Source organism: Scleropages formosus, chromosome 11 (genome assembly GCF_900964775.1).
Source record: "Scleropages formosus chromosome 11, fSclFor1.1, whole genome shotgun sequence".
Taxonomy (NCBI): Eukaryota; Metazoa; Chordata; class Actinopteri; order Osteoglossiformes; family Osteoglossidae; genus Scleropages; species Scleropages formosus.
The window spans coordinates 24,010,085-24,031,027 of NC_041816.1; the positions used below are offsets into that span (position 1 = coordinate 24,010,085).

At 44.9% G+C, this 20,943-nt stretch overlaps 1 protein-coding gene across 4 annotated transcripts in view; it reads left to right on the plus strand.

The window, feature by feature from the left end:
* LOC108941154 (potassium voltage-gated channel subfamily C member 1) overlaps nucleotides 1-18,862 on the plus strand; it is a 37,998-nt gene extending 19,136 nt beyond the window's left edge. The window contains exons 2-5 of one of the 4 annotated variants that reach the window (XR_001966612.2): nucleotides 5,411-6,344; nucleotides 10,507-10,689; nucleotides 11,757-14,977; nucleotides 15,927-18,862. Coding sequence is in view for 3 of the 4 variants with exons in the window: in XM_018763752.2 (XP_018619268.2) it covers nucleotides 5,411-6,344; nucleotides 10,507-10,689; nucleotides 11,757-11,881 (1,242 nt within the window). In the remaining variant the exon portion in view is untranslated. Of the gene's footprint in view, nucleotides 1-5,410; nucleotides 6,345-10,506; nucleotides 10,690-11,756 lie in introns of all 4 variants that reach the window. The other 3 variants (XM_018763752.2, XM_029256164.1, XM_018763753.2) reach the window with 3 other exon arrangements.
* The last annotated feature ends 2,081 nt before the right edge of the window (nucleotides 18,863-20,943 follow it).

Sequence of the window (20,943 nt, forward strand, 5' to 3'; positions counted from 1 at the left end):
CAGCTTCGCTGAGTCCGAATCCCACAGCTTCCCTTCCACCTCTACATCAGCTATACAACTTTCTGGAATATGTAGACCATTCCATTAGAGAGCTTCCCAAAGCAACCGTATCATCTGTGTATCACCGCTGTCGTCATTTCTACAAATTGTGGACCGTGGGGTATTCTTTAAGAAGTGCTTCCAATGGAGATCTTCCCGTTGGTAGGCTTCCCAGTTGAGTCTGGGGAGACCATAGGCCTACAGCTGGTGCAAACATAAGTGCTCGCATCTGCTGTGGGACGCCTGTTACCGGGAGGTCAACAGGGCCAAGCCAGAGTATTTGAAGGGAGAACAGTGTCAGATGTTAGCAGCTGCAAGAGCAGTGTGATTAGGTAGTGGCTGTTCGGTTGGGGGGCAAAAGCTCCAACATGAGGATAAAGAGCCAACGGTCCCCCATCAGGTCCGGTTCGATTTGACCGGACAGAGCTCTTATAGGCAAAGCAGGTCCAAGGCACAGCAAGAGAGACACGATAAATAACCACTCCCAGTTGGAACAAGTGTTCAGTTTTGCTCAGTTTTCACATTCTGTCTACGAGCCCAGCGCTGCATTGGCAGGCGCCAGTTTAGGCACAGGGCTCTGGTCAAGCTCTTGCTGTGCGGCTGGACCTTGGACCATCTCCAAACAGCTCAGTGCCATCAGCTGTAATGCAAACAAGTCCAACACATAAGTCACTGCTACTGTGAACACTGCTGCTTACCATCATATTATAAAGCACTTTCCTCTCCTGCTGAGAGACGAGTGAAGGCTGAATTCCGACTTGTTCCTCACGCTGCTTTAATGGTGCTAAAACAACCCCGTTTTACCACACAGTTGTTTCCAAACAAACCACTTTTAAATTCTTTTGACATGACTTTTAAGTAATTTCACCGGGTTACACCGCGAGTCGTGCTACTGCTGTCTCACAGTACCTGGGTGGTGCATGAGGATGTGGGTTCGATACCTACTCAGTCTGTGTGGAGTTTCCATGTTGCCCATGTGGGTTTCCTTCTGGTGCTCTGGTTTCCTCCCACACTCCAAAGACATGCTGTTGAGGTTCCCCCATAGTGTGTGAGTTACAGAGAGAGTGTGTGTGTGTTCCACTGATGTATGGATGAGTGACCCAGTGTAAGCAGTGTATCTAGCAGTGTAAGTCACCGCGGTGAATAAGGTGTGTGGGCTCATAACTACATGGAGTTCATTGAAAGTTGCTTTGGAGAAAAACGTCTGATAAATAAATAAGTGTAAATGTAAGTTCTACAGCGGTAGATATATCCTGTGAAGATAAACAGGCCAAAAGACACACGTACACTATTTCAGTCCAGCACATAGCCTATATTCCAAGTCCAGGCTTTAGAAGTCTATTCTGAGCATGACAAAAGGAAGCAGTTCCAGAACCTTCAATGTGCGTGTTGTCCCGATAAACTGCATGCATTTCAAAGCTCTGAGGTATTATTATATTGCACTGGGAGACTGGAGAACAAGGTACCGTACGGTTTATCATTTTATCAGTGTTTGAAAACGTATTGTGCTAAGTAACTGAACAAGAAAAGCAGAAGAATGTCTTCAGAATGTAAAGTGGGACCGCAGGGTTCTAGTGACCGGGCGGCAGCGGCGGCATCTGGGCGTTTCTGTGAAGCGTAGCCCTGTTGGCTCTTTAAAAGCCTCAAGAAGCACTTTGTATTCTAGGCTGGGTATTCACCCATGTTTGAATTTCAGACACTCAAGACCACTCATGTTATTAAATAAATAGGTCATGGAGGGACTTATACAACCTGGCATAGGCCTGTAATATTCTACACTGCTTTGCTTAACACAGAGTAAAGGAACAGAATTTACTTCTAAGTCTAAAGCTCTGAACGTTCTCTAATGGGAATAAAATAGTATAGGAACAGAAAGAGAGAACTTACAGGACTTGGGATAAAGACGATGAGCAGAAATGTTAAAATTAATTTTTTAAAATAAGTATTCAGCCCTTCAGCTAAAAATCAAAAGGAAGGAGATGAAAACGTAAAACAAGTGAACGAATAGCAAGACTTTCACGTAAAACACAATCAGATACGTGTAAACATTCGAAAAGAAAAGGTCTCATGAAAGTATTCAAGTGGGGCTGTGCTTGAAAGTACAAAAGACGTGCGTCGTCTAACCGAAATCGTCTCATCTTTGCCGTCTCGGCGAGATGTTAAAAATGATCTCTGCTCTTTTCTCACTTCCGCTCGGGATCTAATAAAAACTCCTTTTGTTTTTAGACCCTTTGCCGAAGCTTCCGTTAACAGGCACCCTAAACAAAAAGCACCAGCGACAGCCAGACCTCTGTTCAAGAAAATGTGTCAGGGTGTTAAATATTGATGACATTGTACTTTATATTTTAAATTAACCTAAGTATCTTACTGTTCAGCAGATCTCTCTATAGACACCAGCGCTGCTAAAATCCAGCTGCCAAAACACGGGGGTCTGCAGAGCATAAGTGTAATACACACCGTCCAAACAAAAGAACTGTGTATATTTAAATAAATATGAAATAATATGCATAATATTGTAACTGTAAATGCCTTTAAAAGGGATATAAAAGTTAATGCTTTCCAAAAGTACATTAAAAGCAGAGTTAATGAAAAATGTTGTCATTTATTCTCATGACTGTAACATCAAATTGTCATGTTCATTCTAAGTCATTGTATAATATGGAATTAACCATCGTAACAGTAAAATACTGAGAACTGTTTTACTGCATAATTCCTCATACTGGGATTATAATCTGAAAAGTTGCAGAGCATCAAATGCTATCACTTAATATAAGCAAGTCATACATGCAAGATATAGTGCATTTTCCAAGGAACATGCAGGAAATTTCACCTGAATACGTTCCATACTTGAGCTTATAATATTAAATGCATGAAAGCAGATGACTGGTGCCCACGGTCAGGTGATCTGCTTTTCTGAGAGGGTCACTGGAATGAGAACAATTACAAAAGACAGGATCAGGCTGACTTTGGAATCTGTCTTTTTACTTTATTTCACTCAGTGTTCTTAATATTTACTTTTCGTCTTTTGACTGATGACCCAGCAAGCGAAACGAGGAACATGTCAAAGCCTTGTATGTCTCACTGAAGCCCCTACCACAGTCTACTGCAGAACAAGGGAATCTTTTGCCATATGGCAACCCTTGAGGGTGACCAAACCTTTTAGACTTTGTAGCATTTCAGCATTAAGCACAACTATAGATATATTGATTTCAGTTTATTATACAGTACAGATCATTTAGACTATGGGAAGACTGGGGAGCAGAGCCAGCTGGGATTGTTGCTTTAGTAGAACAAAAAATAAATAAATACCTACATGTATCAATGAATGAATGACTCAATCAATCAATCAAAGGTTTATTTTTGAAATCCACAACAATACAGCATACAGCAGTGGTTGTTGGCAATGAAATATCTTTTTCCACAAGCTTGTGGGGGGGGTGACAATATACATTAAGATTACAATAAGTCCAACCATCCATTCATTGTCAACAACCGCTTGTCCCGAGCGGGGTCACGTAATAAGTTAAAAACATATGAAAAAAGCAAGATTGCAATAGAAGTTAAAAAACATGCAAAAAACAACACGAAAGGAACTGGGTAACACTGATAACTATTAAGTGAGAATATTTAACGAAAATGAAAACTGGATGAGTTGTTAGGATTGGATACATGTGGGCATGAACTGTAACTGTCTGTCACTCTTACATCAAATTTTGGTTCCCAGAACTGCTTGTGATTGGGTTTCATGTTTCTCCAGTTCTTTCTATGAATATTGTTCAATGGTCCGGTTCGCCATGACCCCACTTGGGTCAAGCGGTTTCAGACAATGTGTGTGTGCGTGCATGTGTGTGTGTGTGTGTGTGTGTGTTTCAGCCAGTATTAAATGCTGTTTATGGGAAGAACAAGGTATGCAACAAATTGACCTTTGCATTTACACATGATGATACTGTAAGATAAGTATTTTTTAGTGATCTTTCAAATTCAGTTTCGCCCCATCCATACCCACTTCATGTTCAACGTTCAATAAATATTAATTGCATCATCCAGATTTTTCATGTCGCACTAGGTGTCTGTAGTAAAAAGGCCAATGTAGAGCAATTTGCTTTATTCTTATGAGTGCAGGTGGCTGAGGTTCTACCTCCCTTTTTTCCCACATTGATACTCATGGTCAGGATAAAGAATAGGGGAGGGTAGGATAGGATAGGGCAGGGTAGGATAAGGTAGGGTAGGGTAGGGTAGGGTAGGGTAGGGTAGGATAAATAAAGTAGGATAGGATAGGATAGGATAGGATAGGATAGGATAGGATAGGGTTAGGGTAGGATAGTATACAGTAGGGTAGGGTAGGTCAAGGTAGGACAGTACAGGCCAGGACAGGACAGGATAATACCTTATCAGTTCCTGCAGTCTTCAGGGTTGTTGGAATCATGAAATTAAACTGTCCTCCATGTATATTACGTGGCTTGGCTTGTTAATACCTACAGCCCATAGAGTGAAAAAAAAGCTGATGACTTACAGTATACACATCAGTGGAGGTGTGCGCCTGTCTTTGCCCCTCCTTAGCTGGTGTGGGTGTTGTTCTTCAAGGTGCGACTTGAGAATTGGGTAATATGTCCACAGCTAAAAAAAATTGTGCCAACAAATCATTCTAGGCCGTTGAAATGTAGCGGATTCGCATAATTCACTAGACTACAACTTGAAAAGCCTACAACGAACGATGTATACGGTTGCTTTTGTGGATTATAAGATATAAATGTTGATAACTGCGCGCATGAGAGGAGTACATGAATGACACTCTCCACTTAAATACACACAAGGCACGCAGCGGAACACAGCTGTTGCATTGATCGCCAATGTTAAGGAGTATGGATTCTGTGCCTGATGTGATCATCTGCTTATTTCAAAGAAGCCAGCTCGATAATCTGGCATTGTTGAGTGCAGTTACACAACCTGCGCTGCCTTCCCTTGTAGGGGTGTTGCCATGTCGCTCTGATTAATGGGAGGGAAGCTGAGCACTCTGCGTTGTCACGCCTTTCTCAGTTGGCTAGAGCTTTTCCGACTGCTTGCGCAGGGTTGCAGATGTTGCCGCTGCCCGTGCTAAGCAAGGACTTGGGTTACAGGCTATATTATCGCTCAAGTGTCCTGACACCGCTCCGAACCCTGCTGCCTTGCCCAGAGCGCTGCAATCCCCACCAGCTCCACGCACTAACTCCACAGAAAGTGACTGCAGTTTCTTCGGTTTCAAACAATGCACCGTGTTAAAAGCGCTGACCTAGATTCTGCTGAATAGGAACTTGCGAGGCCATTTCGTTCACTCAGCCAGGGAACTTCTCCTGCTCACCCTTTCTGTCTCTTCCTGTTTTCTCTTTCACAGTGGGTGGCGTTTGCGTCTCTCTTCTTCATTCTGGTGTCCATCACTACCTTCTGCCTGGAGACGCACGAAGCCTTCAACCCCATCACCAACCACACGGAATTGATAAAGGAGGACAACATCACACGTGAGCATGTGTATCAGGAGACCGAGACTGTGGTGTACTTGACGTACATCGAAGGAGTGTGCGTGGTATGGTTCACTTTTGAGTTCCTCATTCGCGTCACTTTTTGTCCAGACAAGCTGGAGTTTGTTCGCAATGCCCTCAACATCATTGACTTTGTGGCCATTCTGCCCTTCTACTTGGAGGTTGGGCTGAGCGGTTTGTCTTCCAAAGCAGCTAAGGACGTGCTGGGCTTCCTGCGGGTGGTCCGTTTCGTGAGGATCCTGCGGATCTTCAAGCTGACCCGCCATTTTGTTGGACTGCGAGTGCTGGGCCACACGCTTCGAGCCAGTACCAATGAGTTTCTGTTGCTCATCATCTTCCTGGCACTGGGAGTGCTGATATTTGCGACCATGATCTACTACGCTGAGCGGATTGGTGCCAAGCCCAATGACCCTCGAGCTAGCGAGCACACTCACTTCAAGAACATTCCTATTGGATTCTGGTGGGCCGTCGTGACCATGACAACACTTGGCTATGGGGACATGTATCCCCAGACCTGGTCAGGCATGTTGGTTGGGGCCCTGTGCGCCCTGGCTGGAGTACTGACCATCGCCATGCCTGTTCCTGTCATTGTAAACAATTTTGGGATGTACTATTCCTTGGCCATGGCTAAGCAGAAGCTACCAAAGAAAAAGAACAAGCATATTCCCAGAGCTCCACAGCTTGGGTCCCCCAATTTCTGTAAGTCAGGCGTAAACTCGCCTCATCACAGCACACAGAGTGACACCTGCCCGCTGGCACAAGAAGAGATTTTAGAAAGGAACAGAGCAGGTAGGAAATCTCTAAGAATGGTGTTCATCTGATTCATGACATGAATCCTCACGAATCTTGGAAAAGAATGACGTTTTCACCAACTCCAGCTTTCTCCCTTTCCTCGATTCTTCAAAACTCACCTGCCGCTGTGTCACCAACATCCCCTGTAATACACCATTATCTTCACAGAACCCCAGCAACCCTTTTACTCTCATGGTGCCATTGAATGACAACCATTTCTCTCACCTTCTACCTCTACCATGGTCTCCTGTACCCTTTACACTGTCTCTGTCCAGGCGCATCCCTTTCTCCGTGTCTTTTTCACTCCCCTGCTGTAACCCTCACTTTAGTCTTTTCTGCATCCTCACACCAATAACTTCATCAAGGTCTCTGTACTCAACTATCATACCCCTAACCTCATCCTCACAGCATTCATTGGCAGGTTAAGTGGCTCAATCGCAGTGCGGCAGGTGCAACGTTTCGGTCAGTTGTCCCACGTTGTCCGTCCTCCTTTCATATGCAAATCTTCATCACACCTGTAAAGCTTTGATCACCCATTGGGATACTGCTTTTTCAATATACCGCATGCAGACTTCAGCTACCATTTCTATTCTGTTCAGTGTCCTGCTTTTGTCTCTATTGGATGCGAGGTCCTCAATTACAAGAAGAAGAGAATGTGCGGTATAATAATCAGCCAGAGAACAATGGCTGTGTTTTGCATTAAGGCACCCTCTATGAACTGTTAGCGTATATGTTCAGGGAGCTTATCACAATAGTCATGCACATGTTTAGAATTATACTTCAAACAATGTGCTTTAGCATATAACGTTTATGCAAAAGTGGCAGTTGAACTGTACTAATAGTGACATTAGGAGCTCTCGATGTGTAGCCAGTAATATGAAAAATAAGTTAACAGTGTGCTCCATCAGTATGATATTCCAGGCTGCGAATGAGCTCTTCTCTCCTTTAAAAGTACTGATGGAGGCAAAATGAGGCAGGGCAGTGGTGTCAGTAGGAGGCTGTGTTTTTGGCAGAAAGACCTGCAGAGTCTCCAGCAGGGAGGGCATGTGTACTGCTGGCGAGCAGCAAGAGCCCTGCCTCGCAGTGCCTGTGAGGACAAGTCGGAACGCACCCCTCCAGTTTCACACACGAGTGCCTGCCAAGCTCTCGAAAGCTCTGCCTCCGATGCCAGACCACTCTGTCTCACAGATAGAGCGAATCATGAAAAGAAAGCGACAAGGGGCCCTCTGTAAGCACTAGGACTTTGCACCATCTCTACTCCAAACTTGCTCGTTGCGGTGACCTGGGGATGGAGCCGTTCGCTCTCCAGACATGTATCTCGGCATTGCGCCTAAGGCATGGATAAGAGGTCGCTGTGATTAATGTCATCACGATCGGGTCACTCCATGGCCAGGAGGACAGCTGCCAATCACATCCTGTCTCTTCTTATCATAAACCTGACAGTACTGTGACTGGCATCCAGGTCTTTCCCTTAGGCTACGGTAACTGTAGCAATACGGGAACCCCTTGAAAAACAGTATTAAGAGTGTGAGAAGGAAGTTGTCCAGCTGTATGCTTTACTGAAATGGGCCTGCAATATGCACTGTTGCTGTTCAAAGCCATGGGCTCTTACTGATTGCTCATCACTAGGAGCATACACTACTGCAATCGAAGACCCAAAAAATATAACTGCTCTCTGCTCCTGGAAATGTACCACTTGAGAGCTTTTTGTAGAAGCGACCCCATGCGTAGACTGAGTGCATACATTGTGTGTCTCCATCCTATGGCAGAAAGCTAGTGAGTCAGTGTGTCCTACTGCTGAGCTCATGGCAAGTGTTTATGTCCTGATCTTGACCTCATGAGCATCGGTGTGGTCGCTTATGGTGAGACATGTATATAGCAACCCCTGTTTTACTGTGACCGCAGGGGGCCCCTGCCATGCTGGGAGGTGAGGAAGGTCTGAGCATGTACGTATTACAGGATCACAATCAAGGCCACTTGGCCAGATGCTAAAGCAGGAATTGAAGAAGCAGGTTGATGCTGACTCATTTTAGCAGTAGGGCTGTAGTCTGCTGCAGAGAGAAAATGATGAAGGCTATATGGTAAGAGATCTGATATTTGACTGTCTGGCCAGCACAAGGGTTGCACAGTGCCCTGTAAACTGCGTAAAATACAGTACACTATATTTTATTGAAAGGACACTGATACCTTCTGATGTAATAATGCTGAAATTATGTGGTGCCACTATATAAGAACATTTTTGAAGTGGGGCTATTAATGATTGCGCTCTCAAACCCAGAGTGGTGGCCAATTCCTTTTGGGATACACGCCGTCCATCTTCTATGGCCATCTGCTCCTCTCCCCAACCCCTTCTATTCCAATACATACTGGTTTATCCAGCTAAAATGGTGCACAAGTTCCCCTTGGGAAGAATCTCAGTTGGATTCCCAGAAGAGGGTGCCTCGAGAGAGGGCCTTAGTTGGAGTCGCTACCGAAAGAATTCCCCAAGAGAGGCTTCCAGCTGCCATCGGGATCCACCACTTAGCACCACATAATGATCTATTGTGCTCTCGTCACAGAGCACTACTTTATATATAGAAGAGCATTGTTTATATGTAGCTGTCATAGCAATGAGACCAACAGAAATAAGGAGTGCAGACGGAATCGGCACAGAAATCCCTGAAGTTATGTTAATACAATGCACCGTAAACAAATAAGGCTCTTTTTTGTATTCCTCTCGGCTGTTCAGGTGATGTCCACACACCTTGTTTTGATCAACTCGATTTGTTGCTATGACAACCGTTTCAGAAGACAGACACAGCCAGAGTCTGGGCAATCGGATGCTTAAAATTCCGTACTGTCACTTCATCATTGGCCCTGATGCACCCGCTCAAATAAATACACTTTTACTTTCACGTAAACGCATACTACTTTCTGGATTCACATTCAGTACAGTAGATTTGCACAGAAATAGAGAACATCTCTTCTGTTTTTCCAAATTTAACTGACAGTGTGATCAATAACTGTCAATGCCCTGCCAATACTGCTAGGGCCAAGAAGGTGTTTACAGTAGTTCTAGACCTGTCAGATTAATTGGTTGATTCATATTAATTTGTTTATGTCGACCCGTCGATAAAAAGCCTTTTACATTATTCAACAAGGGTGCCTTGTTCAAAACTACCAGGGAATTACAAGCAGCAAGGAACGGGCCTTGAATCAGCAGCATTCAGGCTGAAAATCCATGTCCTTAACCACTCTGTCACCGACTGCCCCAGGAAGGCAGTGAATTTCTAGGCGTTCTGATTTAGCTCAGACGAAGGCAAATTCATTCAAGCAGCAATCCCGTTAATCTGTTCATTTTCAATGTCATCTAACCAAACACAAAAATATTACGTGAATGTACAATTTTCTGCTGGTGGAGCTGTGACTCGTACTGTTCCTCATCATAATACTGTACCTTTTCCTAAACTAAGTCGCGACTTACATCAGTTTGTAGACCTGTTAGGGTTGGGAACAACACCCACTCATTCCCATGTTTGTTCCCTTGACCGTCATTTGTCCACTTTGCATATAAAGTATCCCAACCCATTCCCAGCACTCGCAAAACATCTCTTCTTGTTTGATGTTTCACCAAAGTCCATAACTGAGTGTCAACTGCAGTGAAGTTGTGAATTTCATTTTGCAGAAATAAGACGCTAATGTGGTTAACATATTTGTCCATGCTTATGGTTGTGGTGAGATGTATATGAGAATGCATATGTTTAAATTTTAGGAAAAGTTAAAAAAAAAAGGCTTTAGGAGTGTCTACAGTGAAGATTGGTGCGGAAAGAGTGAGGTTGCCAGGAGTGGAATTTTTGAGCTATATATGTTTAATTTCTGCCAAGATATTAGTGACTCTTGGGATGAATAAAGTTTAGCGACACATGTTTCAGGTCTGGCGGGATGTGAGGGGACAGGAGAAAAAAGGAGGGAGGACGGTGGATATTCCTACTATTTTTGCATGCCAAGCGCTTCATTTATGTGCTGCTATAATGACTTTTTTCATTCACCAAAATGCAAATGCGCTTTTCCAACTATCTCCACACCAGCAAGGTCTCCTGTGTTCTTAACGTCAGGAACAAGAAACTTAATATCCCGTCTGGGAGTGTACTGTTTCTCACTTGTCCTTGTATGTTTGAAGATCCCAAATTGAATGGGGAGGCAGCTAAGGCAGCACTGGCCAACGAAGACTGCCCTCACATAGACCAGGCCATATCGCCTGAGGACGGCCAGATCTTTAGCCCAGGCGACCGGAACGAGCCGCCCTGCTTCTTGGTATCCACGACTGAGCGGCCCGGCCACACAGGGGGAAGAGTGAGGAAGGGTATGTAACAGCAAAACGTAAACTTTGCTATCTTACAGGAGATGTACTTCTCACAGATGCAGTGGTGGCCAACAAGGAACGACATGAGCTCACATAAAGAAATGAATAGTTTTCAAAAAAAATCCAAATGCATCTTCTCCCTCATCTATCACATGAGCAACTCTTTTCAGTTCTAGACACTCACAACCTCACAGAGTTTCACTCTGACCCAGTGTCCACAGTACCCTGCCAACAGAGCACTCTCTCTGGCCCCTTCATGGAGCACCCACACTCACACAAGTCAGCGTCCTGGCTGGATCTTCTTCACCCCTCACGTATTACCTTCCGTAATGTTTGGTGAGTGTTCATCATAGGGCACCCCAAGCTGGCCCCACATCGACCTGTACACATCGCCCTACACCGGCTTGCTTTCTGGTTGGATGCTTTGCCCCAGACTAGAGAGCGTGTGCGTCTCAGGCCTGCATTATGGTTGGATGTTCTGCCATAGGACACCTCCAACTGAGTCTGTTCCAGCTCCACATATCCCTCTACAGGAGTGCCTCTTGGATGGATGTGTTATGTGGTTTCATCTCCCCTACAGAGAGATTCACTGGGACCGTTCTGCATGACTCTTGCTTCTTACCTCTTCTTTGCCCTTGTCATACTCCCCTAATATGCTCCTACTCCTACTCTGCCTCCAACCCTGAGCTGACAGAAAGCAGCTTCTACACAGATCTAAGAATGTGCATCACTGTATGCTACTTTGCTTATTGGTTCATGTATTTAACCAAGTCTAAAAGGAAAGCAGATCGTAACAGTTGTGGGTTTAAGAGCACGATCGCTTTCCTGCTAACGTCAGCTTGTTTAATTTTTCGTTGTGGGACATCGCATGTGAGGTAATTACCCAGCCCCCAAGAGAGTCCTCCTTATTTCTTTCAGTAAGACAGACAGCTATTGACTTTAGCTCTGAACTGACCATAACCTTCCCTGTTTCTTTGTTGTTCGTTTGTTTTTCCTGTTTTTCCCTTTCTGTTTGTTTGTTTCTTTTTTCTACCATCCCCATGTCCTTGCTCTGCTATGGCTCTTAGCCTGTCCCTCCTTGGGACGGTCCCTGGGAGAGGCCCCGCCCCCACTCGCCCCTCAGGTGTACCCTCTGCTGCAACCAGGGTGGGTGCACTGCCAGGAAGACAGCTGTGCCAGGCTTAAACACTGAAGCCCCTCCCACACCAGAGTAAGACTCCACCCACCCGCACTGAAACCCCTCCCACACCACAATGAAACTCCAGACATCAGCAGGGAAGTCCCCCCCCCCCCTCCACATTGTAGCACGACTGCTGGTCCTCATCATTGAAGCCCTTAATATATACGATTAAAGCGAGATAAGGGGCTGGGACACATTCCCACTGGGTCTAGTAGTTGATCCCAGGAGCCCAGGAGTTACGTCCCAAGGGGGCTATGCGTCCGAGTCGAGCTTTTTTCGGTATCCAACGTCTCTGCTGCACATCACAGTCTTTTGCAGTACAGTAGAGTCGTAGTCAGAGTGCTCTGCCCATGTGTAGAAGCAAAATAGTGGCCTTGGCAACCACTTAGCCCTCACACAGAATTTCTGCCCACTATGCAGAAGAGTTCTGGCCCCCCTCTCAGCTCCTTCTCACTGTGACCCCTTATTCGTGCACCAGTGACCAATTTTGCACAATGAACGTATCTGCCGTGGCCCTGTGGGACTCAGCAGAGGTTGGGACGTGACGTGGGACACGGGGCCTTTCCCTGGATTGTCCGCCGCTCATAACCATGCACGTTCACTCACGTTGCCCTTTGTAGGACTCAACCCCAGGACAACGTGTCTCAGAAAGCACCGCTCATCTCTAGTGGCCACTGACATAACATGGACATTACCACAGGGAAGGTACACGGGTGACATTCCAGAAGAGCTGCTGAAGTATTAAACGTAGTACTTTAGACAGTCCTACTTGTCCAGTGAAATGTCCCAGCCAACAGGCACGGTGACACACGCAGTTCCTTTTTCTTTGCATCGAGCACGGTCTCGTCCGAGAGCCTTACCCCGTGACAAAAGCTGACGTCCACTTTTCCAGTCTGCCCCCTCCAAACCATCAGCTGCGCACAGACTTAACAGCTTCTAGCTTGGATATCCCTATGCATCATGGGACTCGTGCCCTTGCTGTGTCACTCCTGACGGTCTCGACTGACCACATATTCCTTTCCAAGCAATCCTGTGTTTCCTCAGCCAAAATCTGATTAATAGCGGAACGGTTCAGAATTTACCTATGCTCACTGAAACAGAAGACCGGACAAAGCGTATACTAGTAGCATATCAATGGCCCAGATGTACTTGTTATGAAACAAATATGTGTGTTCAAATGAGGTGTGACACTATTTTCTCTGTATGTACGTATGTATTTATGTATGTATGTGTGGATGTATGTAGGTATGTATGTATGTATCTATGCGTGTATTTATAGATGGAAGGATGGATGGATGTATTTGTCTTGGCTGACGTAGACAATGTTCAATCTTTGTTCGGTGTCTGCATGTGTATGAATTTTTTGGGCCCAATGCTGCATGACAAGTACTGCTGACAGGATCAGTAGCCCCTGGGATGTTGGGCCAGAGATGAAGCGGGCACACACTGATGTGGGTGGTGGCCGGCCAGAGTGGCTTTGCTGTTTTGGACACCTTTCTTCTGCTCACCATCTGGAAAAGCCTTAGTCTTCTCAATAGTTCATATCACTAAGCCTGTAGATCGATTCAAAGTGTATAAATCTAGAGGAAGACGCTGGACGCATATCAGTAGTAATAGGTGACTTCCAGCAACAGTGCTGCCTTCTTATCCTGGTCCCCCATCCCTATGTCCTCACTGCATGCTCTGCAGTTGTCACATTGACAATGCACAAAGGACCATGGTGTTGAATTGGCTACAATGTGCGTCGGGCTGTAATTTGGAGCGAGCAAAGAGGCACTGGAGTAAAACAAGGGTATTCTCTCACTCCAGTACTCCTATGACCTCAGACGAGCAACTCTGTAAAAAAAAAAAAAAAAAAAAATCTGCCAAAAGATGATGGAAAGTCACACGGCCTGAACGGCGTTGCTGGCGACAACTTGCAGAGAGGCTGCTATACAACGGCGCAGAAGGGTCTTCGATGCCCGGGATAACCCCGGGTCCCCTGTGTCCACACAGCACTGGTTCCATCTGTCATATTTTTCCACCTTTTCTGGGGTATTTGGGTCCTCTCCTTAGCCATAAACCCCTTGCTCTAGACTAGGTGTCCGCTGGATCTCGATGAATCCAGACACAGCCCTGCCACCGTATGACTTTGAAACGGACAGAGCTGTCGTCTCATTTCTGTTTTCAGCTCAGAGTCTCTTGTTTTAAGTCGTCTTTGAACAAGATCCCCGTTAGTCTACACAGATTTTCCTTATGCCAGCTTCTTCTCTGTCCTGTCACCCTAAATCCTTCTTTCCCTCCCTTTCCCACAAGCGCACAGCTACAAGCACACAAAAATGGATAAATGAAAAAGTGCCACACCCAGACGTTTGCACGTTGTACTTTTGGAGCCGAGTTTGTGCCTAAACCTCTCCTGTCGTGATTGCCCTCCATGTGATGTTTGCCAGCTACGTGGCAGTAGGTCCTGCTGCAAACGACTTTGTGACCAGTTCCCAAAAGGCAGCGCGGCCTCACACCCCCGTACCACTACCCTGCCCCCACCCCTGCCATTACTCGTTTCTCTTTTGGAATTTCTCTCTTCGTGTCTCTGTCCTCTCTTTCCACTCCTGTTTTTGCGTATTTTTTTCAGTACACTGTGGTCTTTGCTCCTCACTTTTCCCCACTTGTCCTCAATTGTCTTGAACAAAAAAAAAAAAAATAACCCATGGCTGGCAGAAGCTGAGCAACGCCCTGTATTCTCTACCACAGATCCCTGTAAAGAGGAACCCCTCCTCGTTACGTACATGCAAGCGGAGGCTGTCACAGTGACCTGACTGGCGCCCCCTATTGTCTAGAATGCACTGTGCAGCCCCGCCAGGGACACTAGAGGACCCTGGGGTTGGACAGGCGCAGAAATCGAAAGCATGGGAGAGCACAATATGGCAATCTTCTCATTTCACGCAGAAGGACAAGGTGTCAGCAGCTTTATTCTAGCCCAAGAGAACGTGAAAGCTGAGGAACAAAGTGGTGTTCAGATGGGGACACTTTTGCTGAGAGACAACAGTAAGAGAACGTCAACCCGCAGTGACGGAAGAGGACAGCGGAGTTATACTGACGGATAAAGTGGAAAGAATTAAACAAGTGAAGGTTGTCAATAACCCCTGATAAAACCAACATTACTACCTATATTGTCATAGGAGGAAATAAGATTACAGAACTCTGTTCGTTTAGCATGAGCTGCATGGTGACTTATAAAAAACAAAAGTTGTAATTGTACTGAATATATGTAAGAAAAAAATATATTTTCCTTTGAAAATATATATCCTTTGGAACCTCCTTACTTTTGCAGAAGTTTAATGTAGCCACAAAGGATGAGGAAATACAGTGTCGAGCATCTCTTCGATAGTCAACTTTTTAGTCTTGCCTCTTATTATTCTTTTCATTAGGCAACATTTTTCAACATGGCAGCTCCAATCATATTAATGACCCCTCTGGAGAAATGGAGAGAGAAAAAAGCATCCACCCGAGCAGTTGTTCTTTGGTATTTGAAAAACTGATTTATTTAGACGTCATGAGTACTTGTGACCCATGAGCAGCATGAACACACACCAGCCGGACAATATAACACCCCCATTTGCATTCTTTACCTATAAGCTTTTGTAACCACTCGTGTATAGATCCCATGGGAACTCTTCACTCTAGTGAGACCTTGTTTATATCATACATTAAATATGTACATTCAACAGTATTATTTTTAAAAGAAAACAACTGACGAAAAGAATAAAAAAGTAAAGGGGAGAACAAAGGAGTTTTACCTGTCTTTCTCTCTTGCTCAGATTTCAAGTCAGACGACAGTGGAAAAAAAAAAAAAAAAAATTGAGAGCATTGTATGCAATTTAATACTATGAGCAAAGCAAATGCATGCACAATGTTATGCAAAATTAGTATATTAATAAGAGAAGTCCTATTCGAAAGAGTTGAGCATGAAATAAATTTTGTATTAAACCTGCATTGTGTCTTTTTTCATGGAATGTGCAAACATGTTTTTTTTTCCTTTCTCCCCTCTGGTGGACACGGCTTCTCTTTGACTGCGCAGCTCTGCCAGCTGGGGTCAAAGAGCAGCTCCTTGAAGGGACTGAAAAAGAAAAAAGGCGCCTGAGGCCTGGGAGCCTGTGATTGGCTGCGCGACAGCATGGTGACGCGCTCAGCATGGCGATGACCTCACCCCATCCGCCTATTACAGAGCATGGTCGCCCATGAGGCTGATCTGGCCACATGCGTAGGTAGAGAATGGGACCTCACACATGCATGATAGTAGATGGTGCTAACCCGACCGTATGCGTAGGTACAAGAATGCAACCTCACACACGCACGGTCGCCCGTGAGGCTAACCTGACGCCATGCATAGCTCACATATGCATGGTCACCCACGAGGATACCCTGACCGTATGCGTAGACGAAGAGTGCGACTTGACCCGGACGAGGTCACCCTTGAGGTTAACCTGATCCCATGCATAGGTAGGCAAAGCGAATTCCCAAATTCGTGGGAGAAGAAAACACTAACCTGATCCCATGCGCAGACAGAGAAAGCGCTCTCACACATGCATGGGAGCAGAAGACGCTAACCTGACTCCATGCGCAGGTAGGAAATGCAACCTCGCACATGCATGGGAGCACATGGTAAATTACATGCTTACCATGGGAAGCCAGTCGAGCACCTTTTCTGTACCCTAGAAACTCGTCTCGCCTTGCGCCCTCCTTTACCTGTCTTGCCGTTTCTGAGCGCCATCCATCATTCCCATCATGCCCTTCTTCACTCTGGATAATAACACTGTTGTTTGTTGTTGTTGTTTTCTTCTTCATGTGTCTTTAGAGAGCCAGCGACTGGGCCGCCGCCGACCTCCCTCAGAGTCAGTGTGTGTAATGAACCGTGGTGTTCCAACCACTATATGTATGACCAGTGCCAGCCCGCCCCCCACCTGATTATGCTGTAGTCTTGTGTGTGTATGTAGATGTGCGTCGCCATGACGACGTGGACTCACGGGGGGTGGGGACGCCGGGCAGCGAGCTCTGCGTTAGACGTTCCGCCGGCAAACCTTTGTTGTCCCACCATGTTTAGCTATGTGCCCTGTAATTGTGCCTTGTTATAGTGCTAGTGACGTGCCTGTTTGTGTGTGTACGTGTGTGTCAGTGCTCTACATATGATTCTTTTCTGACCTCCGTTGAACTGCTGTGAAAAGAGTAATTATACAGACTTTTTATGTTGATGTTCTTCCTCCTTCAAATTCCCACTTATGAGAATCACCAGATCTACCTAATTCATGGTTAATTGTGGAAACCAAGCAGGACATAGTGTTGTGCTTTCCTTGTACTGTGATTGACACATCGTAGTTGCCTTTTGCTATGTTTGCACCATTCCTATTAGAAAAATGTAGGGTGTGAGACTTTGCATGCCCGAGGTTATTGTGCAGAAGACATGATGCCGGCGGTAATCGAACCGAGCAGGGAAGAACTTGAGCCTATGACTAAAGTAACGCTGCTTCAAATATCATACGGGGAAAGGGTGTAGTGCTCAAGTACCTCTACTGGTGTATTTTCCTTTGTGTGTATGAATCAGTTCTAAAGGACAGTAAACCTTAAAGTGTGCATTGAAACCTGGTGAAATTAAGAGCAGCGCTCATCTCTTTATTTATAGCAAAATTATCTTACGGTATATAAACGTAATTCCGGCCAGGATGACATGGTCAATACGAAGTCTGCATGTTTTTTTTCTAAAGTTTCATCGTCAGTTTTTCTTCTTACGATGAGTGGCAAAATCGCTCACAAAATCCGAAGCAAAAAAAAAAAGAAAAAAAAAAAAGTCAAAGGAATTTAATGTTGCTTTCGACTTTTAAATAGACTATGTTTATGCAAGGCTGGGTGCTCTTTTTCGGGTGTTAGGGATGTTTTGGATGGTACACTGTCGTCATTAGAGTAAAAATGCTTCCTTAAACATGCTTTACATGCAATGTCAAGCGCCGTAGGTTTAAAGGCTGCGTTTTACTTTTCAAATAAACGAACCACATGGTGTAACATCCAATTTCATCTCTTGGAGGGCGTGGCCTCCAATTATGGGTAGGTGTGGCCTTTCTCTCTCGGTGGCTTCGGTCGTCCGCTAATTGCGGTGGAGCTTTGCTCCCTCGGTGAGCGTCACCTTCCATCTTCAGGAGATGTGACATTCTTCTATGACCGGGCTCGGCCTGCTACTCCTGAGTACAAGACCACCACCTATCTGTCTCCTACACATATCACCTGTATTCTGTACATCTATTTTATCTTACGTGACTCTATAGTAGCTTAGATAACATATATATTATAACAAAATTGATGTACTGTTATTCTGTAAATAGTCTTACATGTTTGAGTTCAGGATTTTCAATGCTGTGTAACTGTATTAATAAGTAAAGTAGACTAAGGAAACTACAGACGTAGGCTGAAAGGACGACTAAATATACCCAGTGGTACAGTATAGACAGGTTTTTAGCGGTACTAGCTGTACACAGACATCTGCACTATTTGCACCACCAGCCTGTCCAATTGCTGTTCTACGAGTCACTGCCATGATAAAGCACACTCTGTGTAGACGTGTGACTATATACCTTGGGCTTTTTATAGGAGCCATTAGCATAAATCTGTAGTGCGAGAAGAATGTACTGTAAAATGTTACATGACCAGGGAGATACGGATTTCATTGGTACATCAGCAAAGCTGGATGCAGTAAAGGATACAGCTGTTGTTTTTCAGAAGTCAGCTCAGATTTTAGGTCCTTAACATTACCCTGTAACCTCCCGGCTCCCACGTTTAGCGCTGGACAGAATGTGTATGTTAAGCGCATGCTGGAAATCGCGTATGACGGATGAACCATCTGACCAACAAAGCTGAAACATTCCGGCGTGCAACTGTTGTGAAATTTACGGGCGGGACGTGATCGAAACCAGCGAGCCGAGTTTGTCCAGAACATGGTGAGCTATCTGTGAGAAAATAATCTGGACAAAAAAAAAAAAACAAATCAGTGAAAATATTCCAACTTGGCAAATCCTCTGTTGACTGGAAGCTTGATTGTTTTGTGAACTTGCGAAAGCCAGTTGAATCACCACAACTTGCCTCATCGGTTTTGGACCAATACCCCGACGAAGCCACCGCCACCGCGGACACTGCCACCCTGACGACATAGTCAGACGCCTCCGCGACTCCCAGCACCGGCATGAGCGAGGGCAGGGCCGTGGTTCAGAGCACAAACGCGTCAAGGGACCCACTCCGGTCCCCCTTGTTGGCTGAGACCAGTCGGGCACTGTCCGCCGAGACATGGGTTACCTGCTTGCTGACACCCTTTAGCTCCCCAGTAACCAGGTCCCCTACATGTGCTGTCTTTTAGGCCTCCAAGTGCAGAGGTGGAGCATGATACCTGCGAATAGAGTAGAACTTCAGGTGCTTCTATATCAGTGATTTGAATTTCTTTTGCCCACAATGCATTTTTCTGTCATCTCTTCAATGATTCCAATAAAGGCTTAAATATGAATAAATACTAAAATTTGAAATTTAAATGTTTTACTGACTCCTTGATTTGGGAAGAAAACAATAGCTGTAATTCTGTGTTGCTTCGTTATAATTTCTAGCGCTATGGGTGATATTTTCAAAGATTTTCACCAAACGTTGGGATCTCTTCTGAAAACAGTCGCTCGCCTGAGAAAGTCAAAGTAGCGTCACGGTAATTGGGGTCAATTTGTGTAAAATCCTCTCAGAAACTGCTCAGCTGTGACTCTTAATATGAAGCTTGATTCCTAGTGAATAGAGCAGAACTTCGCAGGCTGCTGCATCGTGGAGACCGTAATTTGTAAAATTAGAGGGAATGTAAAATTGTCGCATTACTTCACAATTTCTCGAGTACCTGCACCTCCTCCTTCGGTGTTGTATCCTCATTTAAAGGTGCACACGTAGATTTGTCTCTTTGGCATGTTTGCTGACTGATCTTCCTATACGTTTCCATAAGCTGGTTTACCTTGAGCTGTTGAGCGGCTGACGGAAAATCGCATTCCGGTGCTATACACGCTTTTGCCCTTCCTGGACGGACGAAGCAAGAGAACAAGCGAGTTATTTTTATCAGTTTTTCCGTTTCACTGAACCTGATGCCATGCGAAAGCCGTACAGTGTAAGTAAATAATGAAAATACATATTTCCGTACTGCAAATATCCTGGTGCTGTTTGAAATGACAGGTACTGCTGAACCTGGTCATTTACACACCAGAGTGATAATATTATGCCAAGAATATGGACCCAATTCCATACATGAACGTGAAAAATAAGGTTTAACCAATGACACGCATTTGCTCCAATCCCGGGCAGTTGATTCCAGTCAGCACTAAAAGGATGAATGGATTTGCCTGGAGTTACATCACCATGCGCCATCCGTTTTTTCAGGACTCTAAAATTTCCAGAAATATTCAGCGCGGAATGAATATTTTCATGCCCACAATTGTCTTTTTTTCATAAATTATTAGTTTTAATGGTGCAGTTCATATTTATTTCATGTCAAATAACCTCTGCATTTTAATCCTTATGTTTTCCATACGAAGCACTTACCATTCTGCAGCATTCTCTATCTGTGTCTCACAACTGGTTAGCCTTGTTGCTATGGAGACCGGCCCAGCTGCACGGCAAATAATGTCGAGCGATGAAAATCCGAAACGACTGCGGGTATTGTCATGTCAAGAATCAGAAAACTCGCGACTAAAAATGAGGAAAACTGGAGCTAAGAAGATTTTCTGAAGAAGAACGTAAGCGATAAACAAGTTAAATAAACAAGACAAGAACTTCCTCAGAAATGCTGACATATCAAGAGTCACAACACACGAATATAATCTCACAAACAGTGCACACCCACACACAGAAACAGGCATCTGCTAACCACTCAATCTACTATATAGTTATAATGATGACTCTGAACGACTAGAACATAAAGAGGGTCCTACTGAAGGAAAGTTTGGTGAACAGCTGGCAAAGGCAGGCAGTTCAGCGAAATCCTTGAAAACAGAATCATATATACATATAAACTGTATGGTTCTCTGTTTATCCAG